The 25,899-nt window shown below is 45.8% G+C and overlaps 3 protein-coding genes across 8 annotated transcripts in view; 1 reads left to right on the top strand and 2 right to left on the bottom strand.

The window, feature by feature from the left end:
• Window positions 1-27: 27 nt before the first annotated feature.
• tcaim (T cell activation inhibitor, mitochondrial) lies at window positions 28-8,723 on the bottom strand. Of its 6 annotated transcripts, none has more exons than XM_078253638.1 (12): window positions 8,643-8,723; window positions 8,173-8,385; window positions 6,990-7,122; window positions 6,622-6,772; window positions 6,286-6,541; window positions 5,181-5,303; window positions 4,831-4,928; window positions 3,996-4,087; window positions 3,658-3,890; window positions 3,444-3,575; window positions 2,432-2,660; window positions 1,416-1,618 (listed from the first exon to the last, which is right to left on the bottom strand). In XM_078253638.1, exons 2-12 carry the CDS (start codon window positions 8,205-8,207, stop codon window positions 1,508-1,510), a joined length of 1,593 nt encoding a protein of 530 aa, XP_078109764.1. In that variant the 5' UTR covers window positions 8,208-8,385; window positions 8,643-8,723; the 3' UTR covers window positions 1,416-1,507. The 6 variants fall into 6 exon arrangements, 5 of the variants coding, with proteins under 5 accessions (XP_078109766.1, XP_078109764.1, XP_078109763.1 ...); XM_078253637.1 differs by having other exon boundaries at window positions 8,594-8,707; XM_078253639.1 differs by having other exon boundaries at window positions 1,492-1,618; window positions 2,389-2,660; window positions 8,594-8,707.
• A 2,249-nt stretch (window positions 8,724-10,972) lies between these two features.
• On the bottom strand, window positions 10,973-24,275 carry gpd1l (glycerol-3-phosphate dehydrogenase 1 like). The gene is made up of 8 exons (XM_078253631.1): window positions 24,079-24,275; window positions 20,870-21,044; window positions 20,101-20,241; window positions 18,914-19,052; window positions 15,278-15,390; window positions 13,752-13,988; window positions 12,977-13,083; window positions 10,973-11,161 (listed from the first exon to the last, which is right to left on the bottom strand). Exons 1-8 carry the CDS (start codon window positions 24,120-24,122, stop codon window positions 11,065-11,067), a joined length of 1,053 nt encoding a protein of 350 aa, XP_078109757.1. The 5' UTR covers window positions 24,123-24,275; the 3' UTR covers window positions 10,973-11,064.
• Window positions 24,276-25,255: 980 nt separating this feature from the next.
• The window catches only part of osbpl10b (oxysterol binding protein-like 10b), a 52,610-nt gene continuing 51,966 nt past the window's right edge, over window positions 25,256-25,899 (top strand). Inside the window, exon 1 of the mRNA XM_078251963.1 lies at window positions 25,256-25,455. Coding sequence (XP_078108089.1) covers window positions 25,256-25,455 — 200 coding nt within the window. The remainder of the gene's footprint in view (window positions 25,456-25,899) is intronic.

The raw sequence follows: 25,899 nt of genomic DNA, 5'->3' as shown, positions 1-25,899 counted from the left end.
TACAGTGGACATAGAACCACAGTGAATGTAATAATCACATTTTGACAATGATTGAAAAAGAATACTTATATTTTATGAGAATAACTTATTTATGTAATGGCACTTTTCAAATAAAGGTTTAAGTGCTTTACAATAAAAAAAAAAATTCAGATGAGAGATCAGATAATGAAATAAATGAAATCCAGAACTTTCAAACAAATGCCATCAGTTAGGAAAAGTCAGAAGATTAGTGAAAAAAGGGGTTGACTGGAGCTGAGGGGGCCCGAACGGCCCCCGTCTGCTGTTTCCCAGATATGGTACCAAATCTAGATCACAAGATGTGTGTGACAAATAACTGCGAACTCCAGCTTCTGTCAAGTCCAATATATCCACAACAGCTGCGTCCAGTGATGCAACCCATCATCACACATCTTAGTCCACATGCTGGATTCACACACACACACACACACAAAGTGCACGTGACACACAAGGTGTTTTAACATACTTTATAAAGTCTTGTTAGTGTTCCGGGATTGTCTGGTGACGTGATCCATGTATATAATTATAGTTTGACTTCAACATGAACAATCAGCCTTTGATGCTGCAACAGCAGTAGCAACATGGATCACTAAAGGGTATCAGTGTGCTTCAAACAAAGTGCTGTTGGATCATTTCTCCACACCATCTTTCCTAGCTGTGTCTGATCCTCACATCCACTTCACACAGTGATTGGTCAGGTGTGTGGAGCTGTCAAAGTTCTTCACACAACTACTTCTGTCACTTTTCATGTGAACACCATAAAAGAACTAAATAACAGGGGGACTCAACGTGGTCAGACTCCACTTTGTACCAAATGGTTCATTGTTCTGACTTGTTCCGGCTGTCTAGTGTCAGTCTGTCAATCAGAGTAATAACCCTCCTCTGTATTTACTACGTTTAGAGCACATTTATTATTCCATGCTTTCTCACGCAACAACAACACTTTGTCAAACTGTGCCTATGTCAAGGCCTCACCCCTTGTCTTAAAGCTTAAGTCGTATTGCACCTCTGCCAGTTAGTTCCCAACCTTTTGGGCTGGTCCCACATCCCACTTCTACTAAACACTGGTTCTCAAACTTTCAGTTCTGATTCTTGAAGAGGTCAAAGTCTCCAGTATTTTGGGAGAAAACATTTGAATATTATGCAGCAGAAATGTGTTTCTTCTTCTTCCTTTCTTGTCAATTGTTTTGCATATTTCTAGAAAGAGGATAAAGTGCATCTTACTGGACAAGCCCACAGCTTGAATTAACAACTAAATAAAGGTTTCCCTTGGAAATGAACCGACTTGTTAAACCTGTCTATTTCCTGCCTGAACAACATTTATCTGCTACAAATGTGTTTCTCCAACACCTGGACTGAGCGTGTCCCTGCAGCTCAGCTCTTCCAGTCCCAGGGGACACACAGGTCCCCGTCCTGCATGACCGAGTAGAAGTGAGAGACACAGAAGTGGAGGCCCTGCATGAGGGGGGAGCGCTGCTCCACCAGCTGTTTACAGCAGCGGATCATCTGGCTGGAGCTGACGCTGGGCTCCTTGGACAGACTCCTCAGAGACAGACTGTGGAGACACAGCTTCACCACAGCCTCCTCCTCCGCCTGCAGCCTGGACACACACACACACACACACACACACACACACACACACACACGTTATTACTGAATAAACAGAAAACATTTGAGAAAAATCATTTGCTATAAATGATCTGGTCTGTTTAGTTCAAAGACGTATACATCATATAGTGTGCTTGTTACTCTCAGGGTTCATACCCAATACTTTTCCATGACTTTTTGGCAAATTTCCATGACTATGTTTTCCTGAAAAGTCAGTCGACATTACACAATAAGAATAAAAATCTGTGTTAAAGTTTACCCTCAGAGGTTTAACAATAAAATGAATGACAATGTATGTTGTTCATAGCAGGGTTCGTAATATCGCGCCCCCCGAATAGAACGTTGAGGTAAGGACGACGTGAAATACCATGAACGTAGCGCAGCATTTAGGCTACATCTACATTGCTCCGTTTTGGTTTTTTTAAGCGATGTTTTGAGCCAAAAGCGATTTCCGTGTTTTAATCTCCAGTAGAAGAACTAATCTCCGTTTAAACTAACACGTCCAAACCTCATATCTCATCATCATTCTGGTATAACTGGGCATAAACAGGAGGCAGCGTGGAGACTCCACCCGCTGCTGGTAGTTGCCATGGTAATGACGGGGAAAAAAAAAGTAGACCAAAATCTTTTAAACTGACCTTTGTTGATCTGAAATGAAGACAGATTCAGCAACTGCACGGCCTATTTCTCTCTTAAAATGTTTTCAGAAACACGTTTCGGTGAACTATTTTCGTCAAATACGCGATCGTATTCTCAACAAACCGCCATGATGGTCGTTTTGAAATTCAGGAGTAGCCAGACCCACTTGACGGGTTCGTCCAATCAGCTGCTGTTCAAGGGCGTGGAGCATCAACCATAGATGTATGACGTCGCGACACCACGGTTTAGTCGTGTCGTAAAAGTGGATCTGTACTGTTAGTCTCAGAGAACGAGACGTCGTGACCGATAAGACCCAATCAGGAGGACAAACGTTGGCGTCAGTGTCGGTGTTGCCAAACGTCTCCGTTTGGGGCCGTTGAGACTGCAACACAACCCTGCAGATTCCAAACAAAAACGGGTCAGAAGGGTTTCCAAATGTCTCCGGTTTAGGGGCTCGGAAACACCAGAGCAGGGGGAATGAGAGGGGGGAAACGCCAGAGCAGGGGGAATGAGAGGGGGAAACGCCAGAGCAGGGGGAATGAGAGGGGGAAACGCCAGAGCAGGGGGAATGAGAGGGGGGAAACACCAGAGCAGGGGGAATGAGAGAGGGAGACGTCAGAGCAGGGGGAATGAGAGGGGGAAACGCCAGAGCAGGGGGAATGAGAGGGGGAAACGCCAGAGCAGGGGGAATGAGAGGGGGAAACACCAGAGCAGTGGGAATGAGAGGGGGGAAATGCCAGAGCAGGGGGAATGAGAGGGGGAAACACCAGAGCAGGGGGAATGAGAGGGGGGAAACACCAGAGCAGGGGGAATGAGAGGGGGAAACACCAGAGCAGGGGGAAATGAGAGGGGGAAACGTCCGAGTAGGGGGAATGAGAGGGGGGAGACGTCAGAGCAGGGGGAATGAGAGGGGGAAACGCCAGAGCAGGGGGAATGAGAGGGGGAAACACCAGAGCAGGGGGAATGAGAGGGAGGAAACGTCCGAGCAGGGGGAATGAGAGGGGGAACGTAGCTAAAGACATTCATTTTTAAACCATAACGTAGCAGTGGAAATGTTGCCTTAGAATGACGTCATCATATAGACTGCACCCTGGACTCTGAGTGACTGCCAGCTGTGTACCAGCAAAGTAATGACTGGAATCATTGGCTTTCAGAGCAAAGCCGTCTGTTTGACTCACTGGTTTTTGCGTTGCGTGCGCTGTCTGGCCTCGCGCGCCTGGCTCTGGAGGAAGACCTGCAGCTTGGGGGGGTCACAATTGGTGGGGATGATGAAGTGGCCCATCTCGTGTAGACTGGGGTTAGAGAGGTCACTGCGATCGACACAAACAACAGCGTCTGAATGAAAGTGCACAGCAGCGTGTCACGTGAGGCGTTCAATGTGACGTGGCGTACTTCTCCAACAGCATGGTGAGCCCCTGCAGGCTGCGGGGGTGCAGGCGGAGCCGGCGGGACATCAGGGTCTTGTGGAAGGTGCTGAGGGTGCTGTAGTGCTCGGCGATGGGCTGGACCGGGCCCAGCCTCTCTACGTGGACCACCTGAGTCCCACCCAGCAGGAGGCTGATCCTCTCCTTTAGCCAGTCCGTCTGCTGCTGCAGGCTGCGGTACCCGGGCAGCTGCTCAAACAGCTGGAGACACACAGGCAGAGGGGGTGGGTGGGAGTATGGGGGGGGTTAGGACACAGAGAGGAGCACAGAGAGGATGTGACAGCAGAAGCACTGCAGCTGCATTACTTTGGTCCACTGATGATGAACGTCCATGGTTCCCAGCATGATGTGTCCCAAGGCGTTCATCCCCGACTGGTCAGCAAACACCACGGTGTGTCCTGCAGGGGCGGAGTAAAAGAATAAAGGGGTTCATCAGAATATTGTTATGAAAAATAATAGAAACTACTGCTCTGTTTGCTCATGTGGGATTGACACAAATGAAAATCTTTTGGGAGATTCTTTTTACCGGAACTCTTTCCCAGCTTCAGCGGCAGCCCCAGAGAAGAGCAGACGTGTGTGCAGAGCTGGACGTAAAACCAACCAAAGCTGGGAAATTAGAGCTCTACATCAGGTGACATCTTTCCTAACTAATAATGACCTCTCGCTGCTGCAGGAACAATACACGAGGGCTCGTCGATTAGTCGACTAATCGGTCGTTTTGGTCTTGTTATACTTTTCATGCTGAATGGTTTATTTCCAAGGAACTTCTGAGCACATCTCATTTTACATCTGTAAAATTGACTGCATTTGTATCGCACTTTTCGATCTTAGCGACGGATCAAAGCGCGCAGATCAACTCATCGATTAAAACAAAAGTTATCCGACTAAGAACTTCTTCAGTCAGGGACAGCCCTAGTCCACACAGACTGAAACACAGCGCTTGTTTTGTCATGTAACAGCCCAACCACCTGGCGTCTGGACGTCCGCAAGAAAAGTAAGAATAAGCCATGGTGATTTCTATTTTTTTTGGTCTGTTTAATATGGTACAGTACATGTATGTTTCTGCATATATAGATAGGAAGAAACAGACAGACAGAGAGACGGACTGCGACGACGTCCTGTCCTCAGGGAGACTCCTTACCTTGCAGGTTGATCAGGGCCTCTGGGTTCTGCTGGGACAGCCGGCTCAGACTCTGAAGCTGAGAGCAGCGGTGGGCCACTCCCCAGCTGCGCTGCCACCTGCACACACAACCCACGTCATCGGCATGGAATATGCACACAGCTTCAGCTACAGTTCATGTCCCCAGAAGAACCTTTACTGTCATTTAAATCATAATCTGCAGTGACTCACAAAGCTTCAGGGGAAACTTGTGACTACCGACTCCCTAACCTCTCTCCACTGAGAGGCAGAGAGCAGGACGTTTGCTTGTTCAGACGGGCTACGGTGTTGTCAGCAGCACTTTCTAAGTGTTAGGGTAGAGTCCAGTGTACCTGATATCAGACAGATCGAAGTTGTGACACAGTTCCTTCTTCAGTCTGTTCAGCTCTTCTCTCCGAGGAAGACTAGCATTGTACTTCTTGGTGGCTTTGGGCTCGTTGTTTCTCAGCCATGAGCTGACAAAGAGAAGGCAACACGAAACCACTCAGACTATCACAAGAATTAATAGATCTGTCCTGGTGTGCAGAACACAGAAACAGGTCAAATAGTCTGCTAACAGAATAGTAAACGCCTGAATGCCAGCCCAATGTCACATATTTCTCTAAAGGTCTGCCTCACTTCTCATTATTATTAATAAATGCCCCGTTAGAGTTCAAACTTGCTCCCCTCACTATAAATCTTTCACTATCTTTCCGAGAGTGAGATGAGCAGATGGATATCAGTCATATGTTCTTTATTACAATTCTAGAGTGTGGTCTAGACCTGCTCTATCTGTAAAGTGTCCTGAGATTAATTGTGTTAGGATTTGATACTATGAATAAAATGGAAGTGTGGAGTTGTTCAGTACAGAGCTGGAGTCAGGAGCTGGTTAGCCTAGCTTAGCATGCAGACCGGAAGCAGTGGGGAAACAGTTGGCCTGGCTCCGTCCAAAGCTCAACAAACACAAACTGACCAAAGTCCTGCAAAGCTCGCTGATCAGCATTTTGATTCTGGTTTGTTTAGAGGGGAAGAATGTATTATATCCACGGACGAGTCAGTGTTAGTGCTGCTCTCTCTCTCTCAGAGCCAGAAACCAGAGTAGTCTCAAACTTTTAGAAAGCGTGGAGCTGCTCCGTAGACTGCAATCTGGTGTCTTGATTCTGTTGAAGAGCTCTCAGGTGTGAAACCCTCACAGCCCTCCCCTGCTGCTCTCAGTGTCCTCTACAACATCTGTCTCACTGCATCGTCTATATTTCGTTATATTTCTGGACTGTGTTAGACCACAGCAATAGCATGTGTGGATTTTAAGAATGGGTGGAGTTCCCCTAACCTATAGACAACCAGAAACGTACAGTGGTCTGAACTGTTTATGGTATTTGAGCCTGTGGTTTTCTGTCTGTGTGTAGGTCAGTTGTAACTGGGAGTGCAGACGGAGCGCTGCGCTCCAGTGTTACTAACATTAGAGTGGGCTCCATTCTCCGGGCCTGCTGCAGCTCCTGCTCAGGGTCTCGGAACCCAGTGAAGGTGTAGTAGCTCTTATCCCATCTGATAGGTCTGTAGAAGGGCAGCCCCGCCTCCGCTGGACTTTTAGATGGCTCTGCACTTGCTGCCAGTCCCTCCATGTGCTCCGTGGGCAGGCTGCAGGACTTCAGGACGTTCTTCACTGTGCTCAGGACATCGTTTGTGTGCAGAGTGAAACTCACCGGCCGGAACCCTGAGAACCAGCCAGGGAGCTTTTAGATTTGTAAAGACAGATCTCACAAATATTACGAGCCATATCAATGAAAGCTGTACCCGAGGCGAGGAGCTCTGGCTGCACATCACTGCCGTCCTTTGTGTCCCTGACGTAAAAGGTGAGCTTCATTGGCTGCACCGAGCGCGAGCCGGGCTTCTGCAGGTTGTCCAGATAGCCATTCAGCCTCTTTAATGAATTCTCATTCACTTCCTGTAAAACACAACAGCGGGTGTTAAAGCGTGAGGTGAATCTCTCCGCGTGATGACAGTTAGCCCTGCGATCACGACCAGCACAGCGCCACGCCTGTCTGCAAACACACTCCTGACCATCTGAACACCTCACAGTGTTAATAGATCACTTCAGAGTTGTTTCTACAACACAATATTTCTTTGGACTCTACACAGTTGCTGGTATGTATGAGACGTACCCGTTCCCTGGGGTATTGACCGAAGAAGTCAGGATGGACCGCAAAGTAGAAGGGTCTGAGTGCGTTGACGGCGTCGGCCCCGGACAGCGCTCTCTGCTGGACCAAATGTGCGGCCACGTGTTTCCTCTCCAGCCTGCACAGAGAAAGAAGACAGGGATGAAGAATAGAAACTACAGTCAGGGGTGGACTCTGAGTGTGTAGGTAGTTCTCAACTTGTTGATTAATCGATCAATCGCTTGGTCTTCAGACAATTCTTCTAACCCTAACCCTCTTAATGCCCCACAGTGATCATCTAACTGGGTTTTTGTCTGAACAATATGCAGTTTATTATAGTTATATATTATAAGAGTTATGATAGTATAATAGTTACAAATATAACAGGTTGTTTATATATCTGAGGCAGGTGGATATGGCAGCATATACAGTGGATGTATATTTCACAGATATTAACATGTTTAACACTAATAAATATAAGCAACAATATGAGTAACCTTAAAATCCAGAATACAATGACGTTATGATCTTCTATATGCAATAAAAAGCTTTAAAATAAAAAGCACTGTACTGTTCCCTAAAGCTGCAAAACAAACGGCACACTGTCTACCTGGAAAAGATCTATTTAATGGCTGCCAACGTTCTGGTAGTAGACCTTCAACTTTGACCTACACTACTACACACACACAGCCCTGTCCCACAGCCTGCTGGTACCTGAACTACACACACACAGCCCTGTCCCACAGCCTGCTGGTACCTGAACTACACACACACAGCCCTGTCCCACAGCCTGCTGGTACCTGAACTACACACGCACAGCCCTGTCCCACAGCCTGCAGGTACCTGAACTACACACGCACAGCCCTGTCCCACAGCCTGCTGGTACCTGAACTACACACGCTCAGCCCTGTCCCACAGCCTGCTGGTACCTGAACTACACACACTCAGCCCTGTCCCACAGCCTGCTGGTACCTGAACTACACACACACAGCTCTGTCCCACAGCCTGCTGGTACCTGAACTACACACGCACAGCCCTGTCCCACAGCCTGCTGGTACCTGAACTACACACGCACAGCCCTGTCCCACAGCCTGCAGGTACCTGATCCACACACACACACAGCCCTGTCCCACAGCCTGCTGGTACCTGAACTACACACGCACAGCCCTGTCCCACAGCCTGCTGGTACCTGAAGGTGTTTCTCAGCAGGCAGCTGACAGACATTCTGCTGCTGATTGTTGCAGAGGGGCGTCACATCCTGGTCTCTGCAGCCGGGCCAGCAGCAGCAGCAGACCGGCTGTCAGAGCAAAGCAGCAGATCCCCGAAATGTCCTCACAAAGTGTCCTCACAGTGTCCTCACAGCACCCAGCAGACACCCATCCAGCCAACCAGCTGTAACTCCCTGAGCACACAGAGAAACCCGTTAGACACTCATCAGTATTACTGATCAGCTTACAGCTTCTCAATGACAGACACACAACATGGCTCCTGCTAGCTGCTCCACATATAGAAAGGGTTAGCTATGTGTGTGTGTGTGTGTGTGTGTGTGTGTGTGTGTGTGTGTGTGTGTGTGTGTGTGTTAGCTGTGTGTGTTAGTGGAGGTTGTTAACCTGGCCCCTGCCAACAAACAGCCCGGTAACGGAGCCTGTCTGCCCTCACCGAAGCCCCGACAGCTTTACTTCACTGTCACTGTCAGCTGCTGTTGTTTTCCCATAGAGAGTAGTGTTTTCCTCCTCCTCCTCCTCCTCCTCCTCCTCCTTCTTCTTCTTTGGGTTTTAATGGTTGTGTTGCGGTAGCACAGCTGCATTGCCGCCACCTGCTGGCCTGGAGTATGGTAGCAGATTAGCAGCAAGACAAAAGAAATATTTCTCTATTATTCCTGTTACTGTAAAGTAAGGAATGAAAGATTGTGCACTTTGCATGAAGCCATTCCCAGTGTTTAACAATGTGTCCTTCAACAATTAGTCCTGATATTAATTCCCTTCTTTTCTTATCATGCATCCATCGATACATGCTTGGCGGTATCTGGCTTAGTCTGGTTCATTACAGTGTGTGCACTGTCCAGTTTAGAGAACTTGGTTTAATCCTGTATGAGCTGCTCTCTTCCCTCAGCTCACCTAGACCTACATGTTCCTGTTCCTGTACAGATGTCTTCCTGTCTAACTGTAGTCCCAGTATTCCTCCAGCTGTTGTGTGTGTAGTCCTTAATGATAGTTTGAACCACTACCTGTATGTGTGTGTGTTAACGGCCCAGGTCATACTGTCTATGGCCCAGGTGATGTCACAGGCCTGTCAGGGAAGTTGGAGAACTTTTGAGGACTTTGTAAAGATTTTGATATTCTGTATTGACCTGTTAAAGAATATTGTACTATTGGCTTCACCTCTTGGAACAACAACAATCAAATGGGGACACGGAAAAGGATTTTCTAGATGACCATCTTTTGAAGTTGAAGAAATTCGGTGATGTTTGCAGGTATAAATATCGAGTTTAACTGAACCTGTACAGTAACGTCACTTCAGATCATCAGTGACAAGAAATGTTTATTTTTAAATGATTTTATGAGTAAAACAATGTAGAAACAACCAACATGTACTCAGCTTGCTTCAAAAGCATCTTTTTCCATTCTCCTTCAGTCACATCATAGCTTTGAAATTAATCTGCCAAAACTGGTTAAATATTCATATGCATGTCATACTTACAGTACTTAGTCCACATTGTAGTTTGAATGGACGTCTCTCTGACATGGTTAACATTTTTATCCTAATGTGTAAATATCATAGCCTGGCTCTGCCCTCCTATATACTTCCGCTCAATTTTCATTTTCCTTCAGTACTACAAATGAAATGTACGAAAGTCTGGTAGGACCAGGCTATAAATATCATTCCTTCATATAAACACAAAAACAGGAAAACCACCTGTACCAACCCTCCACATACAGTAGGAGCTTTAAGTGGAGTTGAAACATGACAGAACTACTGTGACCTACAAGAAAATAATAATATCATTTGTTTATTTAATATACAGTAGCACCTTTTACAGCCCAAGTCACAAAGTGCTTTCCCAAGAGACAAACTGGTTGAAAATAAGACCCAATAACAGTAAAACCAACGAGCAAAAGATACAAAATAGCAATGGAAAAAAAAAGACAACAAAACAAGAGCATTGGTCTGAACGCGGCCTGATTCCCCTGGATCACCAAAGGGATGCTCTCCTCAGATACAGAGCAGCGACAGCCGGTGACCGGAGGATACTCAACCAAACGGGTACAGAGAAAAGGGCTCCGTGCAATCTTTAGGACTTACTACTACGCAAAACGTTTGGCAGTTTCAAGAGAAAAGCTCCCAGAAATATGCCTGAGATATTTAACACTGAGCTGCTGCTGGTTCATCCAAAAGGCATTTTTAACATTCTGACATTTAACATTTCTACTCCTAGATGTCTCAAGATTTTACATTTTTTTGTAAACTTTTGATTACTTCCAACACTACCGTACGATTACCGAAGTGTCAGGGCAAAACATATGAATCCAAACCCTGTGAAGTTCTACAAATACTGAAACAGATATGTTAATAAGTGGAAGAGATGGGACTGAGGAGAAGATCCATTGACCGTCAGTCTGACGCAGATGCAGTCCCAGGCTGGTGACAAGTCACTGACGGCTCGGACCACAGAAAACCACTGCACTGTCACAACAACAACACGGGTTCCATTTCAAACATTTGGTCACAAACCTGCAAATATGCCAAAGTTCAAAAAACAAGCAAGTTAAAACCTATAATTACAGAGTGCAGCAGTCCCAACATGTATGTAGAACACCTTAGAACATCAAGGATTTCATTTCCAGTTTCCCTCTATTGTACCACATTAGTTTAACTTGTTGTAGTTGATAAAGGACACGGTCTCTTACATTATAGATATTATGTTGATATTCCAAAAGCTACTGCAGAATTTTTGCTCACAGGGGTCAGTGCAGAAATCAAGCTGTTGGGTTTGTTTGTTTGTTTGTTAGCATTAGTAGCTGATGCTGGTGATGTTGTTGGTATGAACATGTTCAGCAGTGTGGCTCCCTCCAGCGGCCAATCACAGGTGCTCCGGGTGGCTCTGCAGGCACGAGATCATCTGCTGGACCGGCTTCCCCTCGAAACAAATGTGATAGACGGCTGTGAACAGAGGGAACCTGCAGAGAAGAGACAGACTCAGACAGGACCCTGGAGGGAAGGACGTGAAGCAGCATCAGGCACGCAGAGCACCGGCGGATCAAATCACCAAAGACTCGAACATATCAACCTATCATGCGCCATGTTCATTCAATTTATTTTCACCCTTAACCCTCGCGTTGTCTTCCCGTCGACCCGAAACTTTGTTTTTCGGAGTCAACATTTTAAATGAAAAGCCTTTAGCGACGTTTTGGTCGTCTTTTTCGACGCTTTTGTGGCTTTCCCTGATGCTTTTGTCACTTTCTTTTCAACGTTTGTCGACGTTTTCTGAGCCTTTTGAAGTTTTTGTGGGCTTTTTCCCAAATTTGTAAAGCTTTCTTTTTTCTTACATTTGTCACTTTACATTTTTGTCACTTTTTTACATTTTTGTCACGTTTTGACATTTGTCACTAGACGTTTTTGTCACTTTTTTTAGACGTTTTGGTCACTTTGTCATTTTTGTCACTTTTGTGTCACTTTTTTTGACACTTTGACATTTTTGTCACTTTTTTTGACGAAGTTCTTTTATCAATAGTTTTTTCTTCATATGCTATAAAATTGACTAAAACAGCCAAATTCAATGAAAGTAGTGAACTGATTGTTTATTTAACTTCTAAAGAGTATTGTAGTGAACCATCCATGTTAATCTTTTGGACAATTTGTTTGAAAGAAAACCCAAATTTCTGATATAGAAACCTTTTGAAAATGGGTCAGATTTGCCCCGAGGACAACAGGGGGGGTTAAATGAAGTCTCTCCTGATTGAAATGTGGTTAGTACCCATTGATTTCTGGGATTCACCAATGTCTTGACTTTGTTTAAGTTTTTTTAAACACGTTGGTTTCCCTGCAGCCGGTGTGTGGTGGTGTGTGCCAGAGTATCTGCACACGGCGCCACACCTGTCCTGACAGTGTCGGCCGATACCTGCTCATTGTTCAGCATTGCTGGGTCAGAGCACATCTGGATGGTTGTTGACTTCTCTTATTTTTTCTCTTAACAGAAAATGAAGAGAATGTTGCTACATTATCTTGATAACTGGTCATACTATAATGACGTATGACCAGTTATCATATAATAATTACTATAATGCATCCACCCCAGAGATGCACCATTATTTGTATTATAGATTCATTTGGTGATTTTGTTTTTGATTAATCAAATTTCAACAACAACAAAAAAAAGTACAACATTGCTCAACACATTTTCTCAGAGGGGACATCCTAATCTTAGACAGAGCATCGGGTGTACAGTAGTCTATATCCACGACTACCACTTCCGGGATTGCTCCGGATGTCCGTCCCCTTCCTCGGTCTTTGTGTTGGCGTTCTAACCTCCGGTGGATTTGTGAGGACTATGGTTAACTGCTCCTCAGATCTCTGCAGGGTAAATCCAGACAGCTAGCTAGACTATCTGTCCAATCTGAGTTTGCTGTTGCACCACTAAAACTACTTTTGAACGTACACATGTTCCACCAAAACAAGTTCCTTCCCGAGACTATTTAGCAGAGGCACCGTGGCTCCGTCCGGAGCTTACTGCCGCCCAAGACGATTGTGATTGGTTTAAAGAAATGCCAACAAACCAGAGCACGTTTTTCTCCCATCCAGGAATGCTGTGTGGACTTTCTCCGCAGCGCTGTGGAGGAAGGTCTGGCAATGCGAGACTAGGTGTACGGCAGTGACACTCACACTGCTGCCCCCCCCGTTTTGGTTTGTTGCTTTGTAATCTGGACGGGCCCTACCGGAGACCAGTCTAATCTGTATCACTGGAGAGGTAAAGACAGAGATGGTTGGATACTCACTTGTCCAGCAGGCCCTTCTGCTGGAGGATGTGGTAAACCTCGGCTGAGGTGGCAGGACCCTGCAGCTTCTGACCGTTCAGCATCTCCTTCTCCAGCTCCACGATGCTCTGACAGACAGGAGCACATGTTCATGGGAGTGCAAAAAAAGCTGTTTATAGGGAAGCAGGTGTATTCATTTAAAAAAGGTACACTGTGTAGGAATTTCTCCCGTCTAGCAGTGAAATTGTATTTTGCATTCAAACGAATAGTGCTCTTTAGCGCCTCGCTTTTTCAAATGCGTGTTGCATCTACGGTAGCCCTTTTTTGGCGATGAGGATTCCTTCTCCTGTGGCTCGGCAGAAGTCTGATCCTCCGTTATGAACTAAAGTGCAGTGCAGGCTTTCAAATTTGCCGGGGCAGTGACAAGCGCCTCTCACTGATCTCCTTCTCCGTTTCAGCTGGTTTCAGTCACGTGACGCTGGCTCTGAACGAAAACGCGTTGTGGATTATCTAGACAGGTAGGCTAGTGCTTTAGGTCCCTCTCAGTGATTATAGGAAGCCTCCTTGGACTTGCCCGTCCAATGTAAATACAGATAAGAAATTCTTCGCTTACGAGGATAAGACCGATCATTGGCAGAGGTCATTTTACACCAATGAGGACATATTTATGCATGAAGACATTTATTTTAGCTAATAAAATACTTAAAACACTACACAGTGGACCTTTTAAAACTTGAAAATGACGGCTGTAAAGTTTGCAACAGATGAGATCATCAGATGCACCAGTGTGACCCACCTTCCCCGTCTTACAAAAGGCCTCGGCCACTCGTCGATTGCGACCGCCATAGCACGTGGTGATGAGGTCGGCCACGCCGCAGCTCTCTAGAAAGGTTGCCGTGGAAACGGAGCCGTTCTTGGAGAAGAGTTTAGCGAAGGCTATCATCTCCATCAGCCCCAGGCGGATCACCGCTGCCTTGGTGTTGTCACCGCACTGCAAGCCGTCGCAGAAGCCCGCACCCACTGCCACGATGTTCTGCTCCCAACACACAGACATATACACGTGCACCTGAATGCATCAACTCAACCAGGACGTGTACTACATGAAGTCATTTCTTTGATCACTAGGGGGCAGAAAAGCTCACAAACTTCTTCAGAAACAGCTCTGAGATGCTGTCAGTGTTTCTGCAGCTTTCACCAAGTCAAATTTAAGACTTTTTTAAGACCATTATGAACGAAACTTAAGACCTTTATGACATCAACTGAGCCCTAAAATCCAGTTTTTTTAAAGCCAAGTATCGCTAAACTTGCACTTCCCCATAGCTGAAGAATAGAATCTGTGTTATGTCTGTGGTACAATCCTGAAAGAGACTCACACCAATAACAAGAAAGCTGATTGGCTGCATGTTGGTCTCATTTGTAGTCTTACCACAGCGAAATTATATTAGGACTAGCGAGAGAAAGAACTACAGCACAGAATAAAAAATAAAAAAAACAGAGCATTAGAGGTAGAGTTGCATGGACGTAGGAAAATGAAGACCTGTTTCAACGTATTTAAGACCTAGAACACAATACTTCAGCAAATGTAAGACTTTTCAAGGCCTAAAATGTTGATTTAGAAATGTTTAAGACTTTTTAAGTCCCCGCGGAAACCCTGTGTCAGCTCATCACGCGTTTATGGTCGAGCTGTTAGGGAACAGTCCCGTTTCCAGTTCCACTATTCACTCCGTTTATCCTTGATTTGGTCCACCAACGCTGAGGAAAATATCTGGCTCTTGGTTTGCCGTTTCATGAGCAGCTGAGCGTGTGGTTTTACTAGTCTGCTCCGGCCGGTCCGTCGGCAGGCGGTATTTGGGTTTGACTCGACTCGGTCACAAACTTTCTCATTTCACAGCTAAACAGTAACACATGCTTCTGAAATATTTGAGGAGAGAAATAGGCAATGCGGTAACATGATCTTGATTCATTCATTCGTATGATCAGCGCTGTGAAGTTTGACAGTTTGATCAGAGTCACTTACATTGTATTAGAGACTCCTCGGCACGGATTGGTTGTTTATCTAACCGTCTGTCAAGGGCTATTAACATCAAGTTCCAAAGATTGATACGAATATTTCATCTCTATGAACAAACAGAGAGCAGTTTGCTTATGCCATGGGTTGGATTTCCAGTTCTCTTCCCAAACTACTGTCCTTGCTGATTTTTGTACCTTTGAGGTTTCAGAGCAAAACCAACAGGGGCAAAACACACATTAACTACAGATATATCGCTGCTTTCCTCAGCCTCATGTGTGTACAGTGTGAATGTGCTTATGTCAGTGTGTTACCTTCAGAGCTCCACACAGCTCCACTGTGTCTGCATCATCTACCACTGTGATTCGGAAGTTTGGAGTCTGCAGCAGCTCTTTGAACAGCAGGCCGTTCTCCAGAATCCTACTGCCTGAACACACACACACACACACACACACACACCTTTGTAATCCCTCTTCCTGAAATAGAAAGTTGGCTTTTTTCCTATGTAAAGATAAAGTGGAGTGATGGATGAAGTCACTCTGTGTGTGTGTGTGTGTGTGTGTGTGTGTGTGTGTTGTAGTCTGAGATTCTCTGTTCTTTCATTAGCTGGTCTGGCTGCACGTGCACGTTGGTGCATATTGGTGCATGATGGTGCACGTTGGTGCATGATGGTGCATGTTGGTGCATGTGGCCGTGAGGTATTTCATGCATTGGGGAACCGGTGTATTTTTCAGTATTTCGAGTACTGTCCCTTTAAGAAAATGTCTTGACAGATCAATGTAAAAAAAACTGCAATGCATTTAAAATGATTCTGATATAAAAAAGTATGTTAATATTATCATCAAAATATTATTACAATATCTAAAGTACAAGTAGTCATTAAGCAGAAATACAACTTTCTTTCACACACATCTTATTATTGAATTATTATTACTGATGCATTAACATGTAAGCAGCATTTTAATGTCACAGAGATAATTTGAACTACTTAATATATTGTTGATGAGGTTAATATATAACAATGTGTCGTATTAAATTGGCTGACCAAGTGTAAAATATTTATCTGTAAAGAACCTACCAAGGAAGGGAAGTCAAATATAGGAGTATACTTAGTGGTATTTTTATAATGTGTACTTAAATGTGATGTTACCTCCCACTAGGGGTGAACAGTACATGTATTCGTATTGAACCGAAACGGTACGGGCGTCTCGGTTCGGTACATGAATTTACACGGAGAATACACGGTATAAAAATAAAACTTGCGTGCAAATTAATTAATGTAATGCGGAACTAATGTAGTGCGGAACTACTGTTAGATACGCGGGTTCTAGGGACACCTAATCTGTAGGACTAAAGGACGAGTATGGCGAGTGGTGGCGACCCACAAGAGTTAGAGGACCCACCAGCCCAAAGATCGCAAGTTTGGGAAAACTTCGAGACTGTATGGATGAAGCCTGGAGCCTCCCGTGTCATGCACTCCCGCCTGGTGCCGTCCCGACCTCGAAAACTTCGGTCTTCGGGTCAGTTACAGTAGTACAGGTGAGAGAGTGGTAGATAAGACGAGGACTGTGTGTCGGCGTTGTTCAGCAGTTGTTGGGTATGTAAGTGGAAATACATCTAACGTGCTCTGTCAAAATGACTACAATTTCCACACTGGTGACCCTGACGATAGTCTGCTGGACGTATTCAGAGCCACGACACGACCATGTCCGTTAATGCGGTTTCTCTCAAGCTCCCAGAATTCTTGGAAGCGTCGGCGTGGTTCGCCCAGACTGAAGCGCAATTCGCATTGCGGGATATCACCGCGGATACAACGAAGTACTACTACGTTGTGTCGGCTCTCGGAAATTCAACAGCATCCAGAGTGGTGAGCCTTCTAAAAAAATCCTCCGGCGGCTGAGAAGTATACGGCGCTCAAGACTCACCTGTTGAAAACGTGAAAGCTGTCAGACGCTGAGAGAGCCGGCAGGCTTTTTTCCCCCTTCAAGGACTGGGTGACCGCAAGCCGTCTGAGCTCATGGACCGTATGCTGGCTCTCATGGGGGAGCGCCGACCGGATTTTCTCTTCATTCAGCTTTTCCTGCGTCAGCTGCCTTCCCAGGTAAGGGCTGCGCTAGCCAACACCACGATCACTGACTGTGTGGCCACGCTTTTTCCGGCGCACATTGATCCTGCGAAAGTGGACGACTCCATACTCATCGCTGCAACCATGTCTCGTCGACAGCGGTTTTCTGGCCCCAGATGGTCTTCAGGCTTGTGTTTTTAACCATGCAAAGTTTGGACCCAAAGCTACCAAATGCCGTTCGCCATGCAGTTTCGGCGGGCCGGGAAACGCCGGGGCCGGCGCTCAGTGATGGCCATGAGCGTCGGCCGCGTGGGCAGGCTGCCTTTCATCCGTGACAGCATCTCCGGACGGTGTTTTCTGTGCGACACGGGGGCACAGAGGAGGAGGAGTGTCCGTTTGGACATGGTGACTGGCAGCCACGGCCCCCCTATGGAAGCTGCCAATGGTAGCCCCATTCGCACGTATGGAACGAGGTACGTTGGATTATGTTTTGGAGGACAACGTTTTGGCTGGGATTTTGTGACGGCTAAGGTTGCCGTGCCCCTCCTCGAAGCCAATTTTTTGTGTACGGTTCCTTGTCTGCTGCTCTCCAGAGGACTGTTCTGCTGGACAATGCGAGGCTTTTTACTCCTGTCCCCACTTCCCATCACGACCTCCCTCGGTCGCACGTCCCGGCTGGGCTGCAAACTGCCGACTATGTGTTCATTCGCCAAGATGCCCACAGGGGACCGCTGCGCCCACCCTACGATGGTCCGTTCCGGGTTTTGAAGGCAGGCGACAAACATTTTGTGGTGGACAGAGGCGGCAAGCCAGAGCAGCTCTCCATTGACCACCTTAAACTGGCACACTTGGACGTGGCCAGGCCTATTGACCTGGCCCAGCCCCCACGGCGTGGATGGCCTCCAGCTCTGCCCCCACCCCATGCTCCCCTCCCTCCCAAGCCTCGTGCACTCCTTTCCCCACGCCTGGGCCATTACGGGGCGCCTGCTGCTGTTGGGGCTCCTTGGCCTCTGGTGCAGCGCAGCCGTTGTGCCCAGTTAATACGCCCGCCTCCCCGTTGACGTTTCCCCGTTGACTGTTCAATTCATTTTCTGATGTGGTGAATTCTGGGGGGACGTGTGTAGTGATTGTGACAGACATAATTCACCTTTGTTGTTTAATGTAATCTGTTGTGCATGTATTATGTTGGTTTAGGGATTGCGGTCCCTTTAAGCGTGTGATGACGTCACGTGGGACCTGGGGGTTGGGTTGCTGGGCAGCACCATTTCGTGAATGAATTGTTTTCCCTATATAAATAAATGAGACACGCATTTGTGTGCTCAACGTGAGAAGTTGTCTCTGTCAAGATTACTACAATTTCCACAAGATGCTGTATTTCCAGTTTTATAGCTGATTGTCTTATTTTGTTTACAAGTTACAGATGGAGTCTGGAGATGATGTGGGGTACTCTTTGTTTACTGTTTACATCTTACTTTACACACTAAAGGCTGTTGCAGCTAGCTCAGGGGAGAGACTGAATGACACTAGGTGGTACAGCTTGAGATATGCACAATAAAAAAAAGTTTGTCTTCTGCATTTCTGTTATGCTTTTCCCTCCATTGTATCGAACCAAACCGTGATGTCTGAACCGAGGTATGAACTGAACCGTGACTTCTGTGTACCGTTCCACCCCTACTTCCCACCATTTTTAATGACACCTGTTTCTTTTAGTTTTAATATTTTTATGACACTAGTTTAGAGTTTTTACTTATTATATACTTATTTTCTGTTTTTATGTACAGTACTTTAGAGCCGGACTGATACATCACAATGGTTAATATAATCAAAAGTCATGTAATAGGCTATTTTATTGTATCATTTCATACGAGCTGCAGCCACACGTTACCGATGGTGGTCTCGCAGAACTTCTCCGCTGCCACTTCGTTGGCGATGTTTGCTCCCATGAGGACGCTGACGTCAATCCCCATCTTCTCTCGGATGATGTCTGAGATGAGCTTCAGGCCCCCGGGGCCCTCATCTATACCCTGACAACACAGAGACACAGAGGGGGTTCATCCTAAAGTATTTACAGTAGAACCTGATGAGGGGGAGAACAGAACATCTCATCCTTCACACTTAACTCCCCCTGACTCCCTCCTTGGCTGCACATATAGACTAAATGTGTCTAACAGGGCGGATGGCTGAAAGAGAAAGAGCACGCAACATGCACGAAAAAACACATTTTGTTTATTTATATTTCTGTCTAAAAGTTGGACAATGTGCTAGTGTGAAGACAGAGATGAGAGAAATATTTTTTTAAATGAATTGATGATTTTTTTAGCCAAATGTAAGTTTTTTTTGTACGTTTATATTTGTTGAGATGAGGCTTTTATTCTGAAGGGTTAGTTTAATTCAAAACTGTCAGCTATGCAACAGCTGTGGCCTAGTTTGCTCTTGACTTCCTGCTCCGAGGGGAACTGAGGGTAAATACAGCCGGGTGTTTCTCTCAGTCCTCTGTGTGTGTGTGTGTGTGTGTGTGTGTGTGTGTGTGTGTGTGTGTGTGTGTGTGTGCGTCTTGTATTTTTACAGTGCGTTATTAGTGCTTTTACTTAGGTAAACAATCTGAATACTTCTTTCATCACTGCAATCTGGTACCATTTTAACTAAAAAATGATCACGCATGTTGTGGGTTCACAGCAACAGCTTCCAAATCCTAATGCCACACATGGAATCAACTCCAGACCTTTTACCTGCTTAACTGATGAAGTAATAACGAAGCAATGTCCACACCTGTCCATGGAACAGCTTTCGAGTCAATGGTCTTTTTGGTCTCTCGAAGAAGAGGAGGCAACGTACAGTATGAAAGGGCTTCCCAAACGTCCTCCAACTTGGATGTGAATACCCTCAAATTAGAGCTGAGATTCTACACTTTATTCATTATATAACTGGAACTTTAATGTTTAGGTGAACTACAGTAAACCCCAAAGATTGTGTCAGTGTCCGGACATAAATGGAACTGTGTGTGGCAGTGTGTAATGCAGTGAGTGGGAAGGACAGCGGCTGTATGAGGGCTTTGAGAGGAAGCATGATTACCTTTATGAGTGTGATTCCCCGAGCCTTGGTGGAGACACAGCCCACCATCTCGTCACAGAGATTCCGGATGAACTGGTGAGGGACCACGAACACCAGCAGGTCCGCTCCCTCTGCAGCGTCCCGCAGCTTGGGGACAGCCACCTGCGGAGAACACAAAGGACACATACAGATCTAAACTAAGCACCAGCTGAGGGTTCTCAGGAAGTGCTGATTTGGATGTTAACGGTGCAGTAGGTAAGCCTTATAAAACTAACTTTCTGTCATATTTGCTGAAACTGACCCTATGTTCCAGTAGAACTACATGAAGCAGGTCATTTAAAATAAATCTGGCACCACCTACAGCCTGTGAGATTTGCAAAAATCCACCGCTCCCTGTTCAGATGCACCAATCAGGGCCAGGGGAGCGGTGTCTTAACTGCGTGTCAATCACTGCTCATGCACACGCATTTATTCTCCCTTGTGGGGGGAGGAGCTTAGGAGACCGCTTTGGGCGGGGAGGGACTGAGATGTTGTCGATGTTCAAATTTTTTGGCTAAGTCCTGGATCTTCGCAATCCTACCTACGGCACACGGGATTAAGATCACAGACGACCTCCGTAATTATTACTACAGGTCCCCAGGTAATACTAGTCCCGTGTGAATAGTCACATCCAACTGTTGTTTCAACAACCTTTCAATGACTATATTTCAATAACTACATTAAATGAAGTTACAACCCGTTTCCTGGTCACACAGTGTTAGCTCCCACAGCCGATCCTCCCGTCTCTTACCACGTTCTCTGGCAGTTTGTATCCCGGCAGGTACTTGACGTTCTCATGCTCCGTGTTGATGATGTCAGTGAGCTTCCTGCCATTGATGTTCTCTTCGTACACCCACATCTTCACGGTGGTGGCAAAGCGCAGTGACTTGGCGTTATTTCCAATGATCCTGGCGATGGCTGAGCCCCTGCAACCAAAGCAGAGGTCAGCCTGCATACACTCACCAACTCAGCTACACGGACAGCTCAATCATTCCTGCCACATTCCAGAAAACTGTACAACACTTCACAGCAGTGTGTGAGATAACTCATTACCTCACACATTACAATATTGCATATTATGCTACTTGCACACTGGTTACTTCATATTTAATATTATAAGTAAGTATAAGCAAGTCAATTAGGATTAATATCCATCCATCACTGCGAGAAGTTCTCTCCACGTTCAAAGACAGCAGATGAACCAGAGACTCTGAATGAGAATATGACTGTGTGTCAGCCCTGAGGTTAACCAACGCACGCTGGCTCCAAGCCTCAACATCCCACACAGGAGAAGCAGGGGTGGAAGGCGAGTCAAAGCTCGGTGATGATGATTATTGGATTGGTTTGAAAAGGGTAAACAGATAGGAGAGATTATAGGCAATGTCAAAAAAAACAGCAAAACTGGAGATACATTAATTACAACACGAGCCATTAAAGGGGGAATTTAAATACATTTAAATTAAAGAATTTTGTCACTTGTCATGGAGTTGGTAGTGTGTTAAGTATCGGTTATTATCTGCTGATGAAGATAGTGAGATCAGAATCCAAAAGGAACTTATCAGAATCAGAAACTTATTATGGGTGTTACTTATTGCCGAGTAAGTAACACCCACGAGGAGTTGCCTTGTTGGATGGTGCACACATAAACATAAATAGGCTATATTAAAAGGAAATAAACAATAAATGTAAAATCAATGGTAACTGAAATTAACAAATATGTACAACATAACAGTTTTAACAATAAGAAGGAACGAAGGTTGTATGGTTACTTTAGTGCAGGATGTGCAGAAATGTTGATGAATGTGCAAAGGTTCAGGATATATCGTTTGTGTAATGTTCAGGTACATACTGTAGTCCAGGATGTTGGTTAATGTAACATGTAGTGACTAGGGGTGGGGGGTAAAGAGATGTGGTTGAAAGCTCCAGAAAAAGCTATTTAATGGGCTTTAAGTTAAGCTTATCTGTCAAACTATTATTCCCAAAGCCAAGAATTACATTTGATGCCATAGATATTTAATATAATTTCAATGATACAGTCAACAGCCAGTTTATTAGGTCCACCCAGCTCAAACTAATGCCGTCTGATAACCATGAATACATTCTGCTTGTTCCACTTTAAGAACCTGTTATAGAGACGTGCTGATTTTGCATTACACTGGCAGCTGTTTTTATTATTTTGTTCACCCCATTTATATCAATGAGGGGAGAGACTCTTAGCCTGGGAAAACCCGGACGAACTTCCGGCAAATTAGAGATTTGCTCTGCAAGTCAGTCTGGCCATGAGCCCATTAAAGCCCATTTCCAATTTTTCCAAATCGAGGCACCAATCCCAACCGTTGAGGCGGGCTTTACACGATGACGATAGCGCAGCGAGCAGGCAAGCAGCTTTTTGTTTACATTCAACATGACAACCCGTTGATGCCGCTGACGCTGCTACGTCACCCGGATCTTTGGTCTGATTGGTTGAAGGACTATCCAATTGCGCCCAGAAGCATTTGAGCAGCGTCCGTTGGCGACGCCCCTTTGGAAATGGGCTGTGAATGAGCCTTCCCCAGACCCACTTTCAATTACAACTGAGAAGGGTCTGCTGTCAACCAGGCTAAAGCCCCAGACACACCGACCAGACGGCCGACCCTCGGCAGAAAAGGCAGTGGGGCTGATCAGTCTCCCCGAGTTGGTCAAAAAAAGTGCCTCGGAACACACCAAAGCGACGAGACGTAATACGTCTCCATAACAGCAGGCGGCGCTAATCTGTATCGTCGCCAAAAAATGAAAACCGGCAGCTGATTGGACGAATGCGTCACGTGGGTCTGGTTTCAAAGCCAGACCGTCATGACGGCTTCTTCAGAATACGATCTCATATTGTACTAAAATAGTTCACCGAAACGTGTTTCTGAAAACATTTTAAGAGAGAAATAGGCCGTGCAGTTGCTGAATCTGTCTTCATTTCAGATCAACAAAGGTCAGTTTAAAAGATTTTCCTCAGATTTTGGGAGACTCTAGTCACGCTCATTCTGCTCCCTGTTTCCGGGTCAGCACTCTACCAATCAGATGGGTCATTTGAGTCCGACTGCCGGTAGTGCCCGCCCCGCCGATTAAACATGTCAAATCAACCAAAATGAAGGCCGACGGCCCCCCGGACTGATGACGGCACGGAACACACCAAACAGACTCAAGTCACTGACCTCGCCAGACTGTCCAACGGCCGATTATCGGCTCTGTGTGTCCGGGCCTTAAGAGACTGTCTCTCTCACAGCATGCAGACACTGTGTATAAGAAAGGCCAGCAGAGCCTACACCTGTTGAGGAAACTTCTTGGAGGAGCTTTTAGTGTCAGCAAGGTCATTTTAACTGTGGTATACCAGTCACTTATTGAATCCATACTCTCTTTCAATATCTCAGCCTGGTATCAGGCTGAACCATCAGGTCGACACTACAGAGTCCCATTTGCAAGGAAAAACATATATATAAAAAAATCCTTGAACAGCCATACAGACAGCATCAAGCAGCTCCATTCAGGTTTCTTCGTGCTTGTTTTTTGCATTTTGCACACGTTTGTACGGTCAATGTTATTCCACTGTTCCTTTATGTATCTTTATGTTCGTAAATATGTATTTTATGTCATTTGAGCCTGCCCTGTCAAAGACAAATTTCTGTCACTCGTGAAAGACAATTTAGTTTTTCCTATCTTATCTTAACTAAGAGAAACATCTCTCTCAACAGCTCCACAAAGCTCTAAACAAGGACGCACGTGGCTCCACAGCCTGATGGGAGGTATCCCGGACACGTCGCGGGTTCAAAACCACCTGCCACTGAAATGTTGTCCCCTGTCCCCTGTCTCCTTACCTACAGATAAATTACAGTTACATCACACCCACTATACATGAACAGGTTGCAGCAGCGCATCCTGTCCTGTATCGTCCCCATCATCATCATCATCACCCCCCACCTGACAGCTCACCAGTTTCCGGAGCCCACTATGCACACTCTGAGCGGAGCGGCCATGCTGAAGCTTCCCGACGAACCGGCCAGTATTTTACTGTGTACTATACACGAGCTGCCCACGGCTCGCGAGCCTTTTATATACTGTCTATGCTCGCGAGCTGGCTGGCTGGCTGCACGGGCTGCACAGTGCACGTCTTCTTCTGATGACGTCACAGAACGCGCCGCAGACACGCCTGTCGGAAGTTTGTAGTTTTACTGTGGGTTGACGTCAAACGGCAGCCTGGCTCCTGATTACATAACAGGCTGACTGATGCGTTACGGATAACATGATTAGTAGTGAGCGATGGTTATTATAATATATGATAGCTATGTATTGGTACAGATCATGTAATAGGCTACAAAGCTCTTCAATATGAAGCGATGATAGGCCTATTAGTGGATAGGAGAAGATATATTCAGACACAACACTGTCCACTTCTGATGCGTACTATCACAATTGCATGCATTACAAGTACAAATCATTTTAATTTCAAATTTTTCAAAACGTTTTTGCAAAAGTGCACATGTGAGATTTCCAGTTCCTGACTCTGTGGATTTGTTCTCGCATTCTTACAATATATTCTTAAATACTAGCCTACATGTGCAAAAAAAGTGGGAGATAATCTACATGACATCGTCATCTATAACGTTACGGCTAATAATTACAGGCAGCACCAACGTCCACATTTCCAAACCTGCGTGCATACTTCTTGATATTTGTAAGCTATGTGTCGCCATGCTGTTTCTGTAAAATTAGTGAAATGACATAAATATAAGCCAGTGTGGATGCTCTCAGCCTCTGATGCTCTCTGAGCTTTTACTGCATTATTGAGTCCCTGTGGCCGGCTGGAGGGGGAGTATCCCGGGCTGAGGGGAGTGACCAACCCGGGATTTCCAAAATAAATAACGCAATAACGTCAGAGAGAGAGAGAGAGAGAGAGAGAGAGAGAGAGAGAGCTCCGCAGTGCAATACACGGAATATCCCTCTCCAGAGTGTGAGCAGCTGTAGTAAAGAAGTCTCTCTCATCACTGCATCCCTTTGACAAAAGCCTGCAGTCAGTCTCTGAGTGCACATCTCTCTCTCCTCTGCCTCTTTGTTTCCCGCGGAAAAGCTTGTGACTTTCGAGTGGAGAGGGACCGGGAGCAGCAGCAGCATGAGCCGGGCAGCGCGTCCGGAGAGCCCCGCTCGGAGCCTCGGCAGGAGGCAGGAGCAGCCGCACAGCCGGGCTGCAGTGGAGGAGCACCGAGTCGGCTCCGGGACCAGGGACAGCGGCGCAGGGTCGTCCCGCAGCAAGCGGCACCTGGAGGGGGTCCTGAAGAAATACACCAACCCGCTGCAGGGCTGGCAGAGCAGGTAGCTCACTGACTGATACAATGACTGACCTAATCAACCTGTTTGGCACTGTTTTGTCCCTGTATGGGGATTTAGAGATCAATATATGTTGACCCTGTATGCTGTTTTTTTTTATCTTATTCCTATGGTATTCCCTCCGGGTCTGAGCAGGTCAATCTGCAGTTATAGGCTACATGTGTTTCACAGATGGATACAAGTATTTGATCTTACTGAAAATTGAGTTTATTATGACTTCCCAGAGGATCCCAGACCAGCGCCAATGTATTTATTCCATAACCCGTAACTATGATTTCATTTCTTAAAAATGTAGCCTAATTAATTTAAAAATATATTGAATTAATCCCAACCCCTCAATCAATCTCTCTGTGTGTTACAGAAATCATATAAAACAACACATACTGCATAATTTAACTACAATGTCAGTTTTTGACAATATTTATTTAT

Source organism: Sander vitreus, chromosome 6, assembly GCF_031162955.1.
Source record: "Sander vitreus isolate 19-12246 chromosome 6, sanVit1, whole genome shotgun sequence".
NCBI classification, from domain to species: domain Eukaryota; kingdom Metazoa; phylum Chordata; class Actinopteri; order Perciformes; family Percidae; genus Sander; species Sander vitreus.
The sequence above is the reverse complement of the archived record's forward strand: the minus strand, read 5'-3'. Positions and strand labels throughout refer to the sequence as shown.

Bases quoted from the DNA above. Each gene is read 5' to 3' on its own strand.
- tcaim (XM_078253638.1), bottom strand. From the start codon at position 8,207: ATGTCTGTCAGCTGCCTGCTGAGAAACACCTTCAG. The intron at 7,123-8,172 runs GTACCAGCAGGC...TTCTCTGTGCAG, and splicing joins CTGCTGAGAAACACCTTCAG to GCTGGAGAGGAAACACGTGG. The intron at 4,088-4,830 runs GTAAGGAGTCTC...CCGCCCCTGCAG, and splicing joins GGCCCTGATCAACCTGCAAG to GACACACCGTGGTGTTTGCT.
- gpd1l (XM_078253631.1), bottom strand. From the start codon at position 24,122: ATGGCCGCTCCGCTCAGAGTGTGCATAGTGGGCTCCGGAAACTG. The intron at 21,045-24,078 runs GTGAGCTGTCAG...CTTTGGTTGCAG, and splicing joins ATAGTGGGCTCCGGAAACTG to GGGCTCAGCCATCGCCAGGA. The intron at 11,162-12,976 runs GTGAGTATCCAA...TCTTCTCTGCAG, and splicing joins CAGAAGGGCCTGCTGGACAA to GTTCCCTCTGTTCACAGCCG.